Here is a 21006-nt window from a genome sequence, read left to right on the forward strand (position 1 = left end):
CATATCTAGGGCTTTCAATAATCCTAAGAATGCACCCAAGAATAACTTTTGGAGTTGAATTATAATTCACTTATTTCACACTAACTCAGTGTCATTCAACACTAGAATTTGCCTCTTACCAGTTTGGCAAAATATACATTGTCAACATTAATGAAAAAAAAGTGACTAATTAGTTGTTGATGATGAGAAGCAACTTTAATCAAAATTATCAATATCATCAATTTATGATCCAACAGTTCTTATGTGCATGCATAATTTATAATGATCTCATTGCTTAGCTATTGTGCGTCTTCAAGGCTTCCATTGTAACTTCTATGCACCGTTCTAAAAATCCTCGTCTAGCGCCGCCTAGGCCCTAGGCGGTTCACTACCGTCCCAATTAAATGCCTAGGCATTTGAAATTTTAGAAAGAGCGCCTAGACCGCTTAGGTTCCCACCCAAACTCACCTAGACACCCGCCTAGGTTGCGACTCACTTAGACAGAAAATAGATAACTTTCATTTTGCATTTTTTTTTTAATAAATTGTAAGAAACATGCTGAATACTTAAATAACACACATTATATGCTTGTTCCCCCATATTGTCATTATGTTACAATACTTCATAATATATATGTCATTCTATTTTGTAATTTATGATGTAGTTATATATATTTTAAGTATAAACAGACACTTATTTACACAAAATATAACAGATTTACTTAAATCCGCGTAGCCCCCCTAGCCTCCTAGGCGCTAGGCCTTAACCCACCGCCCGACTAGCGCCTAGCGTCTTTTAAAACCTTGCTTCTATGACAAACGTCTCGAGATGAATTATTTAGAGAATTACATCATAACCTCCTATGGAACGTCATTTAAATTGGGCTTAAAATATTTAATCTCCACATCTTGGGATTTCAAAGTTTGGAACCTATATTCCATCATGCCTCAGGCATGCAATAGATTAACATACGTCACTTATGAGACAAAGCTGAATGTATCAATGATGATTCACAACGTTCTTAAAAATGTCATTCTTCTCCCTAATGGTGGACAATCCAAAAAAACATGGTAGATAAGAGCACCACTAAGATGGAAAAATTAAATTTGAATCCCAATTTGGATAGATGAGCAATCTGTGTACACAATCATTGGTTGGAAGATTAACTTGAACCGAACTAATCACGATGATGCATGCGATCAAGAGGCATCTCTCAGCCGAACTAGTTTCTTGGATCCGTTCCGTTGTGAGTAGGCATCGGTGGTGTTGTTTAAGTTGGTTGGAAGAGTCGTTTATTTAAGTTTCGTTACTGGCGACAGAAGGATTTCAGAGTTTACAATGTGATTTAAGTGGCTTTCTTACCCAGTGGCCCCTGTTTTTATTTCCACTCAGTCTACATATGGTGGAGACTGGTATGGATGTCTAGCAAAAATTGCCTTCTTCCTGTTCTTGGCCTATATTTTAGCATCAACCCTCCCTACTATCGTCTTTGCTCGATGTGTCTTCTCTGCTAAATGCTGAATCACATTTGCCTTGTTGCCGAAGAACACGTCCCATCAATGGATCGCGGACAAGGTCCTTTCGATAACACATAATTTGCCTATGAGCAAGTAAAGGTGGGGGAGATGTAAATTTGTTTTTATATCCGTTTTTCTAATGTATCGTACTCGCTTTCAAACAACTTGCGTTCCAAGTTTATCCATCTTCCTCCGCATAATAACTTCCATATCAAGCTAGAGTACAAGGACACTCCACAGATCAGGTGAATTTTCTTTTACAGCACAATTTCTACCGAGAGCACACTTCGCCAGTTTCCAAAAATTTACAAGATGAGGAACAGGGGGTGTTCCTATCCAAACATCGGAGGAGCATCACCTCAGATCTCCGCTTATCTTTGTTTCTCTAGTCTCTCTCTTCTCAGGTAAAGCGTTTTTTAAACAAATGATGTCGCTTGGCTGGATCCTTGGGCTTACCCTTGATCTGGCCTTTGCCAAATTTGTTTCTCCCAGTGCTGGCACAGTAGGGTACACGGGGTCATGGTTAGCCAAACAATGGTACATGCACCTTCTTCCTACTTCCTAACAAAGCAAAAACAAGGAAAACCAGATTGGCATATACCTGTATTCCATGTAAACCATCCCATTTGCACCCGACATAGCACTCATGGATCCACTGAAACGGCGAGCTTTATGAAGGGCAATGTCATCGGCGTCTTCTTCTAGTTGCTCCAAACCAACTGCATCATCACCAGCACTCAACACCTGGGAAAGATAAACAAGTCAGAAATTTCCATCTCAAAGAAATAATGTTTTGAGCAAAAACTTGGGAAACAATAAAAACAGGCAACCTTGGAGAGTAGTGACAGTTGGTCATTAAGATGGTGGTAGTTCAATTCTGGACCTGAATCAGGCGGGGGCAAGCTTGTAATAATCTGTCAATAGTAAATAATAGGAAAGATAATTACGGAACCGTAGAGATCGAGGAAAGATACAATTTTTCACAGCTAATGACAACAGCATTTCAAGAGAACATAGATATATCAAATATTGTACCTTGAAACTATAACCTTGATCAATCAAAAACTGCTGCCGCTTAGTTGAATAGTACATTTCCTGTATTCCAAACAGATGACTAATTGAATACGGAGATATAACAAAATAGAAGTTATATATATCATCTGAGCAATAATCTCATTTCTTGGGGACACTGTCAAAAAATTCTCTATAAAAATTTCCTTAATGTCGAACACAGGAAGAAAGAAAAAATAAGCACATACCTGTGTGTCCATCGATACGAGGGAATAAAAGAATGCATTGTACTCCTCTTTACCTCCTGCCATCCGGTCCTGAAGTCTACCCTGTTGATACAACCAGAACGTACAAGAACACATTAAAATGAGATATCTAGTGATTGTGAATAGTGAATCATCTGATCTCCAGATTTGAGAACAAAGAAACTGCATCTTATGGCATTCACCAATAGTAATGACACAAAGAAAATAGCACAAATTGGCCTTGGCCCCCATTATATCAAAAAGAAAAGAAGAAAACAAAAATATGGTAACCAGGATTCTGTAAAACGGATGTATAAAGGGTGAAAAATACAGAAGTACAGAGTCATGGGGAAGAAAATGGTAACTAATTCCTCAAATAATAAAAACCCACTATCAGAAGAAAGGTGCAATTATATCCGTAGGAAAACAAACCTTAGCCCTCAGAATACGACCGAGACGCTGCGCTTCTTGACGTCTTGAACCAGCATGCGACGAGATCTGAATTATCACATTTGCCTCCGGAATGTCTATGGAATTATCACCTACCTGAAATTAACATAAAATGAATCAAACATCCTTTTAGATCAAATGTTTAGCTTCAAATACAATAACCTTTACACAATAAAAATGCATATATCTCCCAATTGTCTGTGATATATGATATGTTTCAGTTGTCAAAAGTAGACAGACAACTCCTTTGAAAAGCAGCAATAGAAAGAGGGAAACAATTCAATTTCTTATGACAAAATAGGCTTTTTATAAAGAAGGATGACAACATTGATAGAGTACCTTAGACAGGAATATAGTGTTTACGTCACGACTTGTTTTAAAAGCTTCTAGGATTTTTGTCCTCTCCACATGGCTGACATCACAAAGATTTAGCCAGTATTAGATGTGACAAAACCCAAGGAAACATTGTTAATGAATACAAAATATGCCCATGAGCAACCTGGTGGCACCATAGATCATAGGTTTCCGAAGTTTCATTGCATACTCCACAAGTGCAAAAAGATTGTCAGCAAAGACGATAATTTTATCTCCACGTTGCTGTTCATGGAAACGTATAAGAAACTCGCATGCCCTAAACTTATTTGGATTCATCACATAAAGTGCCTGAAAATGAAAAGGAAGCATCAGGCGACAGCAACCAGAAACATTTTGTACCAAACAAAATTTGATGTCACATGCTTGACACCAAATGACAAATGTTATATCTTGGCACAAAAGGAAATTATAAAAAATGAAAAAACACCCGACCCTCAACTATGAGCACTTCAGGATAGACACACCTGCTTTTTCTTGGAGTTCTCTTTCTTCAAATATTCTGCAAAGAACTCTTTTGTCATTGGACACCATACTTCAGCGCACTGTACATTTGCAATAAATCCACCTTTTACCAAATCCAACCAGTTTGCTTCATACAATTTCGGACCAATAAGGAAGTTCAAATCTGTGATCCTCTCATCCTCTCTCACAAGTGTGGCTGCAAATATATTGATAAATAAATTAGGAATTCCAGGAGCAAAAAGGTCAAGGACAAATGTAGGATATGGTCTGAAGCCATGATTATCAGACTTACCAGTGAGCCCAAGCTTGCAGTGAGACTTAGTAATGCTAATGACCTTCCGAAACATTTGAGCAGGAACAACGTGCACCTAAATAAAAAGGAGTAAACGGTTAATATTCTATAATGCATATGAGGTGTACATAATCTTACGAGTAAAGATTCATCCATGAAAATAATATAATTACCTCGTCCATGAGAAGCAATCCCCATTCTCTATTTCTTATTTCTTCAATAATCTTTTCAGATTCTTCTGACCTCTTTCCACCAAAGGCAACCATGTTATATGTTGTTACAACCACCCCAGCATTTCCACGGAACCTTTCTTTACTATCAGATGTGAAACGACAAATTTGATCATCGCGGATGGTTGACCACAACTTGAACTGAAAAGCCCACTGATCAACGGAGACAGCATTTGTTGCTAAACAAAGGCAGCTCTTTCTTATCCGGGAAGCTGCAGAAACACCAACTAGAGATTTTCCGGCACCACAGGGTAGCACAATAATGCCAGATCTTGCTCTCCCTGCAATGTTACATGATAAATTTGAAGATAAAAAGATCTAACCCTTAGCCAAAACGATATGTTTATTTCTTAGTATTAGAAAGCCATTATGGAAAGAAGAAGAAAAAAAAAAAAAAAAAAACACTCAAACAGAAAAACTAGGTCCTTAAATATTTTTCAGGAATTAAAATCAATAATAAAAGGGAAACAGGAAAAAGAAAAAAGAAAAAACATCAAATAATGCAAGATAAATATGTTCTCTTTTCATCCAAAGGAACTAATGTTGACTGCTTATGCACAGATCTTTAAAGAAAAGTTAAAAATGAATAGTCCTTTACATGGTAATTCCAGTCAAAATTGAACTAGCCTGGTTAAATTGAATGAATTCAGAGAGCTCCCAAGATTAAATGTTCAGAAAAGTAGATTACTTCTTCGAAGAATGCTTAAATTTTCGAGAAAAGCATACCGTTCCCAAACATTTTACTCAAGCTCTTCTCCTGATAAGGTCGTGGTTGAGCCTGAGGCTTTAGTTCCATATCTAGATCAGGATTAACCTGCCGTGTGAAAAGAGTGATGGTTTTGATGAAAATCTAAAAACAAAAAAATGGTTGATTTATCACCAACTAATAATTCTGTGCAGGGAGAAAGTTGGTCATTAACTCACTGTATCATTTCTGAAGTCATACTCCTCCAACATGGGATAGTTCAAAGCATTTGGCAAGCAACGTTCCTTAACATTTTCAACCTGACAATCATACAAAAGCATGCTAATCTAATGCACATATCATCCAATGAAAATTATAAGCTAAACAAAGTCTCACTAGAAGGCAATATATTGACATTCAATGATTGCTTTCTCTGTTTATTGTGATGAAATCTAGGTACTTATCAACCTAATAGATGGGAACACAGTGCAGCAGGAAATATGCATAACCAAGGGCATCAGTTTCAAGAAGATAGTGTAGGTGTAAGAGTCTAAACTGTGACCCTAATACCAAGCATGACCTAGAGGGAGACAAGCTAACAATGAGAAACAAGGGGCATCATTTTTCAAATCACAAACAATCTACCTGTGAAGGATCAATTTCAAATGCATGAGTTTCTTTTTCTTCAGCTGCAGCTGCCAGTTCTGCTTCATTTAGCAAATCACTGGGACCAGCTCCAATTTCACCCATTGTTTTGCTAATGGTAAAATCATCAACTCCACGAGAACCCTATAAAAGAACTCCAATTTATATCAATGTTGAAATAGGTTTTTCCATGCACATCACACACTGGGGAAATCAAAGAAAACTACTCTTACAAACTAAATAGTTTCAATATAATGATCCACATATGCAAGTAAGAAGTTAATACATATTACTGATGAAGACTTGGAGAAACAATATATATTAATAATTAACACATGCATTCAAAAAGATTCTAGGAAGATCAATGTGCAAACCTCAGAGTTAAGCCTTGCTCTAGATATAACTTCGTCCTTAAGCAATGTCTTCAATACCTGCAACCGTTTCCAAGAACAGCTCAATAACCAAACAAATCTGTATCCATAATATAACTGGAAAAATGTAAAGGCATAAAAAGCTTGCCTCCGGGAATGGGGATTCGACAAAATACTTATTCTTCTTAAGCACGAGCTTCACTTTGCCGTAATTGGCAGTAGAACCGTGTATAAATTCAATCATTTCTTTAGGGAGCTTGGTCTTTGACAGTTTATTCAAAACAGAAATGATGGTTTCTGTCTCAAGACCGACCGACACAGCCGCATACAACGAATGTGGGGTCAAATTGTACTCGTGCATCGACTCTGGCCTATTAACCAAACCCGCATACATTATAAATTTTCCATAATTCAACAAAACAAAGAACCAGGCCAATTATTAGAATCTCGTCTGAACCCAAAAATTGGGTACCTGCAAACGGGTTCCGCAATGGCAATTAGGAAATCATAAGCTTGTTTGTACAAAGCAGAGAAGGTTTCGAGGAATATCCGGCCATCAGCGCAAGCCCATAAAGGCCGATTGGCGTGGTCAGGTTTCAGTTCTAACTTGGTAAAATCCCTCTTTTTCCCTTCACCTTTAATCAACCAATGACAGTCAAAATTCACCCAAATTAATTCAAGGTAACCAAAACCCATCAGAAAAATCAAAAACTAATTTCCAAAACAGAAAGTAATTTCAGTACCGTCGCGAGGATCATCGTCGACATCTTCGCCGCCGTAATATGGGTCGTCGTCTTCCACGTGAGCAATTTCCTGCAATTGCATACAACAGCTGATGTTGTGAGCAATAAATCGTAAGAAATTTATGTAAAATTACAGAAACAATTGGAAGAACAAATCAAAAACAGAAACCTTGGCGGAGAATTTGGGTTTTTTACTGGGTCTGCCTCCTTTATCACCTGAAAGATTGAAACAACAATTAGCACCACTAATCTATCTTAAATTCTGAATGAAATTAAAAATAAAATTAAGAAAAACAACTGAAAAATACCGTGTCCCATTGTTGTTTATGCAGATAAAATTGAAATTAAACCTAATTAAATTCGATTGATTTTGTTTTTGTTTTTGATTTTTCGTTTGGGTTTTTGGATCGAGGGATATTGGAAATTTGGAATGCTCTCCGAGTTCCGGTCAGGTTTTATTTATAGCGCAATGGAACCGCCTAAGCCAATAGTGAGAAACGATGGTCACCGAATCAAGACATGTGCGTGGCACGTGTTGGATCGTATAAAAGGACCTCGGTCCCGTTCACCACCGTCGGATCTAATCCAACGGTAGAGAAATTTAAGTGTTTATTTAATATATTTTTGCCTTTTTACCTTAACACTATTGAAGACACACAATCGGACCGTCACCGACCGAGCTCTGGAATCTGCTTCCCTGTGTGATTTCTGAAGGTGCTTCAGAGCCAACGCCGCCATTCTGCCGCAGCTAGAATTTGTTTCTCTTCCAGAGCTCCACATTCAACGTTTCTATCGTTTTCCGCAACTGATTCACCTCCTCCGGTTCGCCACCTTCCTTCTGGCTCGCTTAAGGCGGTTTACCTTCTGGCGGCGTGTTGAATGTGGCCGCGATGGTGATCGAATCTGGCTTCGACGGTGAGAGAGAAGATGTGAGGAACGAGAGAGAAAAAGTCAACATAAAAAACACATATATTTCTCCACCGTTTGATCTCATCCAACGGCAGATGATCAAGCTTTCCCTAGACCACGGGGTCCAGAATTAAGAATGATAACGGTTCGGTTTGATAACTGAAATGTTATATTCATTCTCATAATCACGAAAATTAATCATATTTATAACCACAAATTAATCATCGGGTATTATCCATAACTATACTCACTACGTAACGAACTGCTCAACGGTAATGGTTATATCCATCTTCATCAATACAAAAAATATATTCGTTCCATTATAATTTAGTAAATATTAATTTCATCACTAAATATTTGATGTATAAAATTATTTAATGAATGGATCTTGTGGAGCATAAAAGTTAAAGTTAAACATTGATAATGTTGGCAGATCTTTGATATCTCCTAGAACTAGAAGTACCGTTGAATTCTTATAGATTTTGATTCGTATCAAAACTTTTGAAATTTCCCACAAAATGCAACTCACACAATGCAATTTTTGTATTTTTAAGGTAATAGATTCCGTGAATAATGAATATATATTATTTAATACTTTAATATTATATATTATTCTATTCGGATTCGGGAAGAGATATAGATTGGGGACCCGTATAACCATATCCAAAACCATAACTAAATAATATTCATGGTTTTTTCCATACCCAAAATATACCCCGAATTTTCATATCCAAATGCAATCCATTCAGACAGTTATCCATTACGATCAAGTTAACGGTTAGAATTGTTATCTTATCCAGATCCCATGTTAGATCTCATATCGTCCAGGGAATGATCCTTATAAGTATATTTTCATCTCTACCTAGTACGAGACCTTTTGGGAGTTCACTAACTTCGGGTTCCGTAGGAACTTCGAAGTCTAAGCTAGTAGCGCGCGAGAGCAATCCCATGATGGGTGATTCATTGGGAAGTTGCTTGTGAGTTTCCAGAAACAAAACCGTGAGGGCGTGGTCAGGACCCAAAGCGGACAATATCGTGCTACGGTTCTCACAATGGGCTAGCAATAATGTGGTTCAAATTCGCCTTTAACGAGAATCGAACCTAAGACCTCTCACTTACAAGTCAAGAGGAATACTACCATATCGTAGTACTAAGTGGCATTCATTAATCGTTTTAAATAAAAAATAATTCCAACACTACACTTATTATTAATTTTTGTCATATGTTCAACCTGTTAAAAATTTATGTAACTTGGCTACTATACATGATGAACATTGTAAATTTATTGTGTATTGCGTTTATGTTAAGTCCAATCAATATAAACATGTTGAAATTTTTATTTGGAAGTTCTTCGTGCATAAGTATCAGGTTAGTGTATCACTTAGTACTGCGATCTAATAATATTCTTCTTCACTTGTAAGTGAGAGGTCTTAGGTTCAATTCTCGCTAAATGCGAGTTTGAACAACATTATTGCTAGCCCATTGTGAAGCTAAGCCTACCCACTTTTCTTTAGTCTAGATAATATGGTTTGTTTAAAAAAAAATATCGGGCCAATGCTGATCCAAAGTGCTTTTATCTCTTCTAAAAAATAGTCCTAAACAATGGATTAGGGCTCGTTTTCATAAGAACTTTTGCCAGAAGTAATTTCACTACGAAAATGTTATATTTTTTATTATAAAAAATACATAAAAGAAACTCATGCATTCGAATTTTTTTAAGTTTTAAATTTTACTTTATTTTTAAAATTTTAATTTCTTTATATTCATGTGGGTCCCACATAGTGCCAAGTCATTGTCCATTTGAAGGTCACGCCACCAATTAATAACTGACTTAACAACAAATTTAACTGAAGTGTAAGACTTTCAAAATTTTGACCTCAGATACCATTCTGAAATAAATAAAAAAACTTGATGATAGTAACCTTAAAATCTAATGGACTATCTCATAATTCTAAAATCTTTTAAAGTTCTTTCCAATTTTAATTAATTTGACTATACCCTTAGGATGCGTTTACTAACCCGTAATCAGATTGAGGGGAATTGAATTGATGAGGAATTGAATTGAGCTGGAATCAGAATTAAATTCCTGTTGAAGTTGTTTACCAAAATTGTTTGGAATCGGAGTAGAAATGGCAGTGATCTATATAAACTGTTTATTAATTCATATGAATCGGAATAAAATCTAATATACTTACTAAAGTACCCGTGCTTAACTAATCTATTTTATTTGCTAATTATTTTTAGTAAAACTTTTACTCTTTCATTTTTTTATTTTTTAGAGAGATTTTTTTTAGAGTACAAATTTAATATGAAATAATATTTTTTTATTTGCTTCCGCATATTTGAAAAGATTCTTAATCACCTTAATTTATATCCTCTTTTCTCTCTCCCCTATCCCCAGTCTTTATCAGCAGCCGCAAGATACCCACCACCATCCTCTCCAATACCCACCACTACCACCGTCTCTCTTCCCTTCCTCCCTCCTCCCCCATCCTCTTCTTTCTCACCCTCTACCGCCTCAACTCACTCCCCCTTACCCACAAGGCTCTCCTCATCGCCAACCACGTTGTGCTCCTCTTACTATGCAAACTAGATCAGCACAACCTGCAAGGGTTGCAAACAATATCCCTGGTTCGTTCTCCCCCTCCCCCCATCCCAATATTACTTTGAAGCTTGAGGGTATTACCGGTATAAAACTTGGATTCCTGATGAACATAATTTCCAGGAATCCAAATCCCTCATCTCACCCAAGAATCCCACTCCGCCCTTTTCAGGAATTGAATTCTTGATTTTATGCGGGACCCACTAATTTTTTGATTTCTGAAGTTCTTGGCAAACACTTGAATGAATGGGGATGTGTGCAATTCCGTTTCCTATCATTTCATTCCCCTTTAGTAAACATACCATTAAAGTAAAGCAAATTTCAGTAAAAAAAAAAAAAAAAGCAAACAGTGTCGTAGGATAGTTTAGAGGAGAATAATATGGTATTGTAATTAAAAAACCAGCCCGGTTTAGCTCAGTTCTCCCACTGGCTCGGATTTAACACAAGTAATTTTTCATCGGTTTTTTCTTTTTGTTCTCGTTCTTCTTTTACTGTCGTCGTCTCTTAGACGAGCATTTTGGTCTGAGGCATTGAGCTGCAAATGGAGAGAGAAAGAAGAGAGAGGAGTGGAGACGACTCCGGAGCAAAGAGATGAGCAGACACGACTCCAAGTACTTCTCCACCACCAAGAAGGGCGAAATCCTTGAGCTCAAAGAGGACCTCAATTCTCAATACAAGGTCCCCCCTCTTTCTCCTCTTTCTCTCTTTACAGTCATATGTGCATATTCAAATTGATCTGTGATCTACTTGTATTAGGTTTTCGATATTTTTTTTTTGGAACAAACGATATTATCTACACTAAAGAAAGGGTGGGCTTAACCTCACAATGTGCTAGCAATAATGTGGTTTAAATTCGCTTTGAACGAGAATCGAATCTAAGACCTCTCACTTACAAGTCAAGAGAAATACTACCAGACCGTAGTACTAAGTGACATTCATTAACCGTTTTAAATCAAAAATAATTCCAACACTACACTTATTAGTAATTTTTGTCATATGTTCAACTTGTTATAAATTTATGTAACTTGGCTACTATACATGATGAACATTGTAAATTTATTGTGTATTGCGTTTATGTTAAGTCCAATGTTCTGAAAAACGTTAGGCACTAGTTAGGCGGCGGACAAGGCCTAGCGCCTTGGTGCCTAAACTGCGTAGGCGGATTTATGTAAATTTATTATATATCTTGTAAATAAGTGTTTATTTACACTTAAAAAAACTATATTTCTATGGATAATAAAAAATGATAAAATGCAAAAATAAAAGTAAAAAAATACACAAAGTATATACATCCAAAAAGATAGAACCCAAAAAGACCTTGTATGTTTAGTTATTTAGAAAGAAAACCTTAACCTAAAGATAATAAAATATTCGACAACCAACTCCTAGATATTTTGTTTAATTTATTATATATTATCAATCCATTATTTATTAAAAAGTAATTTTCTTTATTCATTGAATCATTTCTGATTTTGACACCTAAACCCAATTACTCTCACCTTTTTTTTCCTTATACCGTCAATTCCAAAGTCTCATCCATTCTCTTCACTTCTCCCTACCCAAGCCCAATTACTCTCATCTTCTTTTTCTTTATGCCGTCAATTCCAAAGTCTCCATCCTTTCTCTTCGCTGCTTCCTTGGTTTAAGCAAGCCTTGCCCAGTTACCCTCTCCATGCGATGTCATTCTGTCATCGACCAAACAAGCCTTCATCTTCATCAAACCGCATCTCCAGACCAACCCAACCCAAAAATCAACTGAATTGTGCAGGTCAGTGTAGTGGTGATCCTTGATGGCGATGGTTTCAAGAAGTTCCAGACAGCTCTCTCTCTCTTCTTTCAACAACAAATTGCAGATCTTTCTCTCATTCCTCAACATATCACTCTCTTGTCGTCAGTACAAATAGTTTTTTTTTTTTTTGGTTACAAAACCAAAAGGCCGTCGACCTGCGTTGCCCACCCAGCGACCGTCTAGCTCGTCCAACGGCCGCCTAGATCCCGATTAATAGCCATTCTGATTTGTTGAACAATTTCTTAATAATCGTGACGGAGGTTCGCCGTCCAGCGCCTAGGTGGTCGCCTAGCTCGCGTTTTAGAACACTGAACACTGGTGAAGTCCAATCAGTATAAACATGTTGAAATTTTTATTCAGAAGTTCTTCGTGCATAAGTATCGGGTTAGTGTGTCACTTAGTATTGCGATATAATAATATTCTTTTTTATTTATAAGTGAGAGATATTAGGTTCGATTCTTGCTAAATGTGAGTTTGAATCAAATTATTGCTAGCCCATTGTGAGACTAAGTCCACCCACTTTCCTTTAGTCTAGATAATAAAGAAAAATATTGGGCCAATGCTGCTCCAAAGTGCTTTTATCTCTTCTAAAAAATATTCCTAAACAATGGATTAGGGCTTGTTTTCATAAGGACTTTTGCTAGAAGTAATTTCACTAACATGTTATATTTTTTATTATAAAAAATACAGAAAAGAAACTAATGCATTTGAATTTTTTTAAGTTTTAATTTTTTAATTTTTTAATTTATTTTTTTTAAATTTTTTAATTTTTTAATTTCTTAATATTCACGTAGGCCTCACATAATGTCAAGTCATTGTCCATTTGAAAGTTACACCACCAGTTAACGACTGAATTAACTGAAATATGAGACTTCCAAAATTTTAACCTCAGATACCATTCTGAGATGAAAAAAACTTAATGTATTAAATATTAAAAAACCAAAGAACTTGACGATATTAACTTTAAAATCTAATTTACCATTTCATAATTCTAAAATCTTTTAAAGTACTTTCCAATTTTAATTTGACCATATCCTTAAAGTAAAGCAAATTTCAGTTAAAACAAAATAGCAAACGGTGTCGTAGGATAGTTTGGAGTAGAATAATATTGTCTTGTAATTAAAAAACCGGCCGGTTTAGCTCAGTTCTCCCACCGGCTCGGATTTAACACAAGCAATTTTTCATCGGTTTTTTCTTTTGTTCTTGTTCTTCTTTTGCTGTCGTCGTCTCTTAGACGAGTATTTTGGTCTGAGGCATTGAGTTGCAGGCGGAGAGAGAAAGAAGAGAGAGAGAGGAGAGGAGACGACTCCGGAGCAAAGAGATGAGCGGGCACGACTCCAAGTACTTCTCCACCACCAAGAAGGGCGAAATCCCTGAGCTCAAAGAGGAGCTCAATTCTCAATACAAGGTCCCCCCCCCCTCTCTCTCCTCTTTCTCTCTCTACAATCATATGTGCATATTCAAATTGATCTGTGATCTACTTGTATTAGGTTTTCGATTCTTCGTTACGGCGTTTCGTTGCCAATCTTAGATTGATTTTAAGCAGATCTGTTAGTTTGCGATTTGAGTTGTTGCTTAAATTGCTGTTCGATTTCTTCGAGTTTCGTTACTTGCGACCTTAGGGTTCTGGAATTGTGCGGATCCGATACGGAATGTGTGTGTGTCACTTGTCATGAGGTTTGTGTTCTGTTTGGTGCTGGAGAAACTGATGGAAACGAAAACGAAAATGAAAACTTGCTCTTTTTGTTTGAATGCAATTCCGTTTGTTATCTGATAATAGTAAAAATCGGAGCGTTTTCTCGTGGTGCAGTGAATTGTAGTTTTACATGATAAATTTACATTTCTGATATCGGCATAGTTTATGAGTTCATTCCTGTTATTTGTTTGATTCCCTATCACAATGACCACGACCGCTCGTTGCACCATCATATTTGATCTTTTCATTATAAGCTTGGGTGTTTGTTTCGGCTCCAAGTTATGTTTCTGGTGTGCTTTATCGGAAATGTTGAGAATGTAATCGTCTTTTATGCGTGGTACAGGATAAGAGAAAAGATGCGGTCAAGAAGGTGATCGCCGCAATGACTGTTGGGAAGGATGTTTCGTCACTTTTCACAGATGTAGTGAATTGCATGCAAACAGAAAACTTGGAGCTGAAGAAGCTTGTCTATTTGTATCTGATAAATTATGCTAAAAGCCAGCCTGACCTAGCAATACTTGCGGTGAATACATTTGTCAAGGTAAAACTGCTATGAAATCTTCAGTGTTTTACAGTTCATGCAGTTATTTTTGGTGTAAATCTTGATTTCAAAATCTGTCCCAACATGTTGGTTGCTGATTTTGAAATTTATATCTTTTCATAGTTTTTGAGTACCACACATTTCCATGTAATCGGGTTAGGTCAATTAAGACATTTTACAGATGACTTGTATGCTTGCAATTAGGGGAGAAGAAAAGACAGGTGTAATATAGCCATTTGATTATAAGTTAACGGGCAAAGTATATGTGATAGATGCTGAAATTGCGAGGGGTCAAGGTTGTACATTAATAATTTAAACGTATAGGTCTTGTAAAGAAGAGAATGTTATCATGCTAAAGCAAGTAGAAATTTGATTTTTCACTCCATATTTAAGTTTCAAGTCAGTAATATCATTTCTTTTTTCTTTACCCCCTCTGGTTCAGTTAATTTTCCGCCTTTATAATTGACAAAGCGATGTTCCAAATATGATCTTGAGGACAGCCAAATTGGTAATATGGCATTTCCAAAGGATATAGGAACACACCCTTTTTTTTCTTTTTGGAAAGGATGAGCTTAATTCCTATTTGTGTTAAAAATGAACAAAGCATATATTTAATGATTTTTTGTTCTAATTGCCTTGTTTTGCGTGATCAATTATGCAGGATTCACAGGACCCAAATCCTTTGATTCGTGCTTTAGCCGTCCGGACAATGGGTTGCATTCGTGTTGATAAAATTACAGAATATCTATGCGATCCCCTTCAGAGATGTCTCAAGGTCGATTTTTAGTGCTTATACATTTTTGCATACTTGCTTGTCGGAACTTAGTCTTAAGTTTGTTAATATTTGCAGCTTCAGCTGTTTACTTTTCAACATTTTGTAAAGTATTTTGCTTGGCTTGTGTCTTGTTATTTGTTTCTTAGTTTTCTATACTTCATGACAGGATGATGATCCTTATGTGCGGAAGACAGCAGCCATATGTGTGGCCAAACTTTATGACATAAATGCAGAGTTAGTTGAGGATAGGGGTTTTCTGGAATCCCTCAAGGATTTGATATCTGATAATAATCCTATGGTTGTAGCAAATGCTGTGGCTGCTTTGGCCGAAATTCAAGAGAATAGTAATAGACCCATCTTTGAGATCACTAGTCACACTCTGTCAAAGCTCCTTACCGCCTTAAATGAATGTACAGAGTATGTTTACTTTTAGTAGTGCTGACTTCAATTATTTTTATGTACTGAATACTATTTATGCGGCTAGATCATGTTAGCTTTTTGTTAAAATCCTTTTTATTTGTTTATCTAACTTGCTTATGATAAGTGTTCAGGTGGGGTCAAGTTTTCATATTGGACGCTCTTTCTAAATACAAGGCAGCAGACGCTCGTGAAGCTGAAAATATAGTAGAGCGAGTTACACCACGATTACAACATGCTAACTGTGCGGTTGTACTTTCAGCTGTTAAGGTGGGGATTCCATTTTCTAATGTTCTGAATCATTATGTCGTTGTTAATGCTTTCAGTTATCATCATTGGTAGCCTCTGTAATTGTTTTGTCTTTTCCATATGTTTTTACTTGCAGATGATCCTCCAACAAATGGAACTTATAACTAGTACTGATGTCGTCAGAAATCTTTGCAAAAAGATGGCTCCTCCACTCGTGACACTACTATCTGCTGAGCCTGAGATACAATATGTTGCATTGAGAAACATCAACCTTATAGTGCAGAGACGACCCACAATCCTCGCTCATGAAATTAAGGTAAATAAAAATTAGTTTCAGTGTAGAGTCTTGTTGTTTGATCCACTTTAACAAGGAGTTGATACTTGTTATCAACTATGTAGCCGAATCGTAAGCAAGGCAAGCTCCCATAACGCTCGATTCTTTTATAGGTGTTCTTCTGCAAGTACAATGATCCAATTTATGTAAAGATGGAAAAGTTAGAAATCATGATAAAGCTTGCTTCAGACCGAAATATAGACCAGGTATGTAGATCTTGCCAGGAGTTACTTTTTCATATTAGACCTTAATGGTTGAAAGTTGTCACCTCTCAAAGTGGAGTTAAAATCATGCTTGCTCCAACATTTCTGCAGGTTTTGTTGGAGTTTAAAGAGTATGCTACCGAAGTAGATGTGGATTTTGTCCGAAAAGCTGTCCGTGCCATTGGTCGCTGTGCCATCAAATTAGAAAGAGCAGCTGAGCGGTGCATTACTGTTTTACTGGAGCTTATTAAGATCAAAGTAAATTATGTAGTTCAAGAGGCCATTATTGTCATCAAAGATATATTTAGAAGATATCCAAATACGTAAGTTATGGGCTTTCATTTTTTTGAATTTTGAATTTTGTTGATGAAGGAATCTTCCCTTACAAACTTTGTAATGGATTGCTATCTTGATTACAGCTATGAGTCCATTATTGCAACTCTGTGTGAAAGCCTTGACACTTTAGATGAACCAGAAGCCAAGGTACTCAAGTATCCCCAGCTTAAGATTTATGTTTTTTCTTTTTGCTTTGCTATAAAATATTTCACTGCTTAAGCCTTCTGATTTGTACTTCATGTTTCCATGCTCATGTTCTTTCTCACTTTTTCTTCCCCAAAAGGCATCCATGATCTGGATAATTGGTGAATATGCGGAACGAATTGACAATGCTGATGAGCTACTTGAAAGTTTTCTGGAAAGTTTCCCTGAAGAGCCTGCTCATGTCCAATTGCAATTGCTGACTGCAACTGTTAAACTCTTTCTTAAGAAGCCAACTGAAGGACCACAGCAGATGATACAGGTTCTCCTTTTGTATTATTCATGCACAGTTATCCTCTCTAGCTTCTGTTCTCCTTCTTTTACCATAAATGACATATTAGAATGCAGAATACCATCATTAAAGCAGCCATTGTTCTGATTTCGTTGTTCTAATATAATGTAGTACCTAAGAGGCGACACTCTTTTTTACTATGAATGCGAATGTCTAAGGGTTATATGTTTATTCACTTTTAAAGTATTTCCTTGCATACTTGGGCCATAGTTGTATTTTCTAGATATTATCCAAGTAAAATTCTCACTGTGTAGATCCATATTTGCAGGTTGTTTTAAATAATGCTACTGTGGAAACAGACAATCCTGATTTGCGAGATCGGGCCTACATATATTGGCGTCTTCTATCAACTGACCCAGAGGTGGGTTTGGCCAAAATGATTTTCCATTTCTTTCTCAATATAAAAACCAATCTTTTTTTTCCCTCTCTCCCCCTTAGTTGATATATAATATTTTGTTTCTCTGTCAATCCAATAGTTAATGCATGCCCCTTTTCTTTTACATGTATAACCACAAATCTATTTTTCCACTTTTGTTTTCTTTGGGGGGACAGGTTGGGGTTTGAAATCTATTTTAGGTGAAGATTACTACTGGTTGCCATTATTGTGCTCATGTATATTCCACTCGAGTACAATGGCTTGCTGTGAACCCTTTGCAAAACCATAGTTTGACAATTTAGAATAGCATATCCTTGTACGGTTATAGTATTGAGCTCATGGGAATGCTTCTTATCTCACAGGCAGCCAAGGATGTGGTGTTAGCTGAGAAGCCAGTGATCAGTGATGATTCAAACCTGATTGATCCATCTCTTCTTGATGAGCTTCTTGCTAACATTGCTACGTTATCCTCTGTGTATCACAAGCCTCCAGAAGCATTTGTTACCCGTGTGAAGACCACAGCCCAAAGAACTGAAGATGAGGACTATGGTAGCGAAACAGGAAATTCTGAATCACCTGCTCATGTTGCTGATAGTTCTGCATCCCCAACCGGCTCTAGTTCAGGTGTTCCATATGCTGCATCTAGACAACCTACACCAGTTTCACCTGCACGTGTGCCTGCACCTGCACCTGCACCTGCTCCAGTGCCAGATTTACTTGGTGACCTGATGGGCCTGGAAAATAGTGCTATTGTCCCTGTGGATCAGCCTGCTTCTCCTGCTGGGTAAGTACAATGGAAGTTGCATAGTGGTCTTATTTGTGTGGTGGATACTTTGTCATGTGGAGTGGACTGACCCCGCTGGCTATGCGTGATTTGGTTTCCATTTTTTTGTGAGCTTTAGTCTTTTTCTGTGGGTATGAGCTCACGCCAAAAAAAAAAAAAAAAAAAAAAAAACCTCCTTTTATATGAACTGTTTGATAAAATGAATCCCGTGTTTAATTTAGATGCTGCAAATAGTCGTTGTTCAATGTCGGTGTAAAGTATCAAAAGAACCTTATTGAATTTTCTGGCCTTGTTTGCAGACCTCCGTTGCCTGTCGTGCTACCAGCATCAACTGGTCAAGGTTTACAAATCAGTGCTCAGTTGACACGTAGGGAAGGGCAAATATTTTACAGTTTATTGTTCGAGAACAACACACAGGTTCCGCTGGATGGGTTCATGATTCAGTTCAACAAAAATACATTTGGCCTTGCAGCTGCTGGACCCCTTCAGGTAGTTATTAAACATGTAAATTGAGTGAGATTTCTTCCCAAACAAAAATTTATAATACAAATACCTTGATCCCCATTAGGTTCCACAATTGCAACCTGGGACATCTGCGGGGACTCTCTTGCCTATGGTTACATTCCAGAATATGTCTCAAGGTCCTCCAAGCTCACTATTGCAGGTTGCTGTGAAAAACAGTCAACAACCAGTCTGGTACTTTAACGATAAAATCTCATTGCATGTCTTCTTTACTGATGATGGAAGAATGGAGCGTGCAAATTTTCTTGAGGTAAAATCATCTTGCACCTTCTGTTTTCTTTCAACTTTTAGTGTAGGGTCATTTGCATCTTCACCTAGTAGATATAAGACCCCACATCAAGCCGAAAATTTATGTTGCCTTTTTAAAGTTTATTGACTATATTATTCAAGTATATATTTAAACAATGGCGTAGTTCGGTTAGACATGGAAAGGGGCTAGGTTGGGAGGTGATACAACAATGGACACCTAGCATTCCATTAGGGCCATTACTACAGCAATGCTGTGGTCACGTGGTTCGTTGCTATATTTCCTTTTTGTTAAAAAGAAGGATTAGGTTAGAATGAAGGTGAAGTGGGTCAAAATGCAGGTTGTAAATTAAAATTTGAAATATTTTAGCACAAAGTTTTGCTACAGAAGTTAAAATGGGGGTAAAAATACCGGAAAGCAGTGTAGTCTGGAACTTATTGATACAAAATTTCTGATCATTTACTGCCAGTTAAAAAATTGAGTGAACTAAACGAGTCTTGATTGTAGCGTTTAAAAACACTGATGCTTATCCCCATTGCAGACGTGGAGGTCTCTTCCGGATACAAATGAGATTACAAAGGACTTCCCTGGAATTGTGTTGAGCAATGTTGAAGTGACTCTGGACCGCCTGGCCGCTACAAACATGTTCTTTATTGCGAAGCGCAAACATGCCAACCAGGACGTGTTCTATTTCTCTGCAAAAATCCCCCGAGGAATACCATTCTTGATTGAACTCACCACAGTCGTGAATAACCCCGGGGTCAAGATTGCGATCAAGACTCCAAGCCCAGAGACAGCACCTCTTTTCTTTGAAGCCATGGAGACTCTCCTCAAGGATTGATTGTGTTTATATGTTTAAAATTTGTGAATCTCCTATATATTTTTTGTGTTAGTTTTTGTAAACTCAGCAGTGGCTATCGAGTTTTTCTTCTTTTTTTTGTTGATCTTTCTGCCATTCTTTGTACCTTTCCTTCATTGCCACTTGAATTGACCTTACATTGTTCAGACTTTTGAGGTTTTATATATTTCAATACACCGGTTTTGAACTCGGTGTGTAATTGTTATATTCTTCACCGTAAGTTTGATGGTTCAATTTGCATTCGCGTATAGAATGTATTTTCCGTTCCTTGTTAAAAATGTCAGCGACAATTGCCCCGTTCATGGATGACTTTGAATCGTTATTACAGGACTCTATTTACATCAACGGTTGAAAATCACCCATGCCGGTGGCAGATTGTGGCAAGCACGCCTAAAATTATTGCTGTAGAAACCTGGATTTCCAGTTTCTGTATAATTTCTCATCAACCAGTACCATATTTCGATTAATATTCTATCCGCTGGGTTGATTTGATGGAACCCTTCAAAAGTTTAAAACATAAAAATTGGTTGAGCCCAAAAGTTTCCTTCTTAATCAAGCTGTATTATCATCAATTTTCTTCCCGTAAGCTTCATACGGCCTAATTTGAGTTTGAGGAACGACCAGATGCGGACAAAAAACGGAAAATGAAAAGGCTGACGTTATTTACACATTCTCGGGGCAAATATGCGAGTACAAATGTTTTAAAAGGTATTGATTTTGCGGTTCGCCAACGTTGTAATTAATCTCCAGAAGTTTAAAACTGATCACATTACGAAACTTTTTAATAAATGTAGATCTTATCATTGTATACAATATAAGATAACATTTAACATAAATGAAGGTTCTGTCATTGTATACGATGTAATTAG

General features: G+C 37.0%; 2 protein-coding genes across 2 annotated transcripts; one reads left to right on the forward strand and one right to left on the reverse strand.

The window, feature by feature from the left end:
- Positions 1-1596: 1596 nt before the first annotated feature.
- Positions 1597-7526, reverse strand: LOC137710700 (general transcription and DNA repair factor IIH helicase/translocase subunit XPB1). Its single transcript, XM_068449803.2, has 20 exons — positions 7314-7526; positions 7175-7221; positions 7006-7075; positions 6735-6897; positions 6411-6633; positions 6266-6322; positions 5892-6035; positions 5486-5566; positions 5288-5375; positions 4505-4842; positions 4332-4407; positions 4042-4235; positions 3702-3865; positions 3542-3614; positions 3185-3298; positions 2756-2836; positions 2532-2591; positions 2327-2410; positions 2098-2240; positions 1597-1990 (listed from the first exon to the last, which is right to left on the reverse strand). Exons 1-20 carry the CDS (start codon positions 7321-7323, stop codon positions 1897-1899), a joined length of 2304 nt encoding a protein of 767 aa, XP_068305904.1. The 5' UTR covers positions 7324-7526; the 3' UTR covers positions 1597-1896.
- A 5930-nt stretch (positions 7527-13456) lies between these two features.
- LOC137710728 (beta-adaptin-like protein B) lies at positions 13457-20342 on the forward strand. The gene is made up of 15 exons (XM_068449838.2): positions 13457-13713; positions 14345-14542; positions 15204-15317; positions 15484-15734; positions 15869-16004; positions 16120-16299; positions 16431-16523; positions 16632-16843; positions 16940-17003; positions 17140-17319; positions 17618-17710; positions 18088-18509; positions 18809-18998; positions 19078-19281; positions 19820-20342. Exons 1-15 carry the CDS (start codon positions 13627-13629, stop codon positions 20117-20119), a joined length of 2724 nt encoding a protein of 907 aa, XP_068305939.2. The 5' UTR covers positions 13457-13626; the 3' UTR covers positions 20120-20342.
- The last annotated feature ends 664 nt before the right edge of the window (positions 20343-21006 follow it).

Source organism: Pyrus communis, chromosome 6 (genome assembly GCF_041283825.1).
Source record: "Pyrus communis isolate YQ-2024b chromosome 6, ASM4128382v1, whole genome shotgun sequence".
In the NCBI taxonomy this organism is placed as follows: domain Eukaryota; kingdom Viridiplantae; phylum Streptophyta; class Magnoliopsida; order Rosales; family Rosaceae; genus Pyrus; species Pyrus communis.

Bases quoted from the DNA above. Each gene is read 5' to 3' on its own strand.
- LOC137710700 (XM_068449803.2), bottom strand. The intron at 6,323-6,410 runs GCAAGCTTTTTA...AAACGGTTGCAG, and splicing joins TCGAATCCCCATTCCCGGAG to GTATTGAAGACATTGCTTAA. The intron at 4,236-4,331 runs GTAAGTCTGATA...ATATATTTGCAG, and splicing joins CTGCAAGCTTGGGCTCACTG to CCACACTTGTGAGAGAGGAT.
- LOC137710728 (XM_068449838.2), top strand. From the start codon at position 13,627: ATGAGCGGGCACGACTCCAAGTACTTCTCCACCACCAAGAAGGGCGAA. The intron at 15,318-15,483 runs GTCGATTTTTAG...ACTTCATGACAG, and splicing joins CCCTTCAGAGATGTCTCAAG to GATGATGATCCTTATGTGCG. The intron at 17,711-18,087 runs GTGGGTTTGGCC...CTTATCTCACAG, and splicing joins TTCTATCAACTGACCCAGAG to GCAGCCAAGGATGTGGTGTT.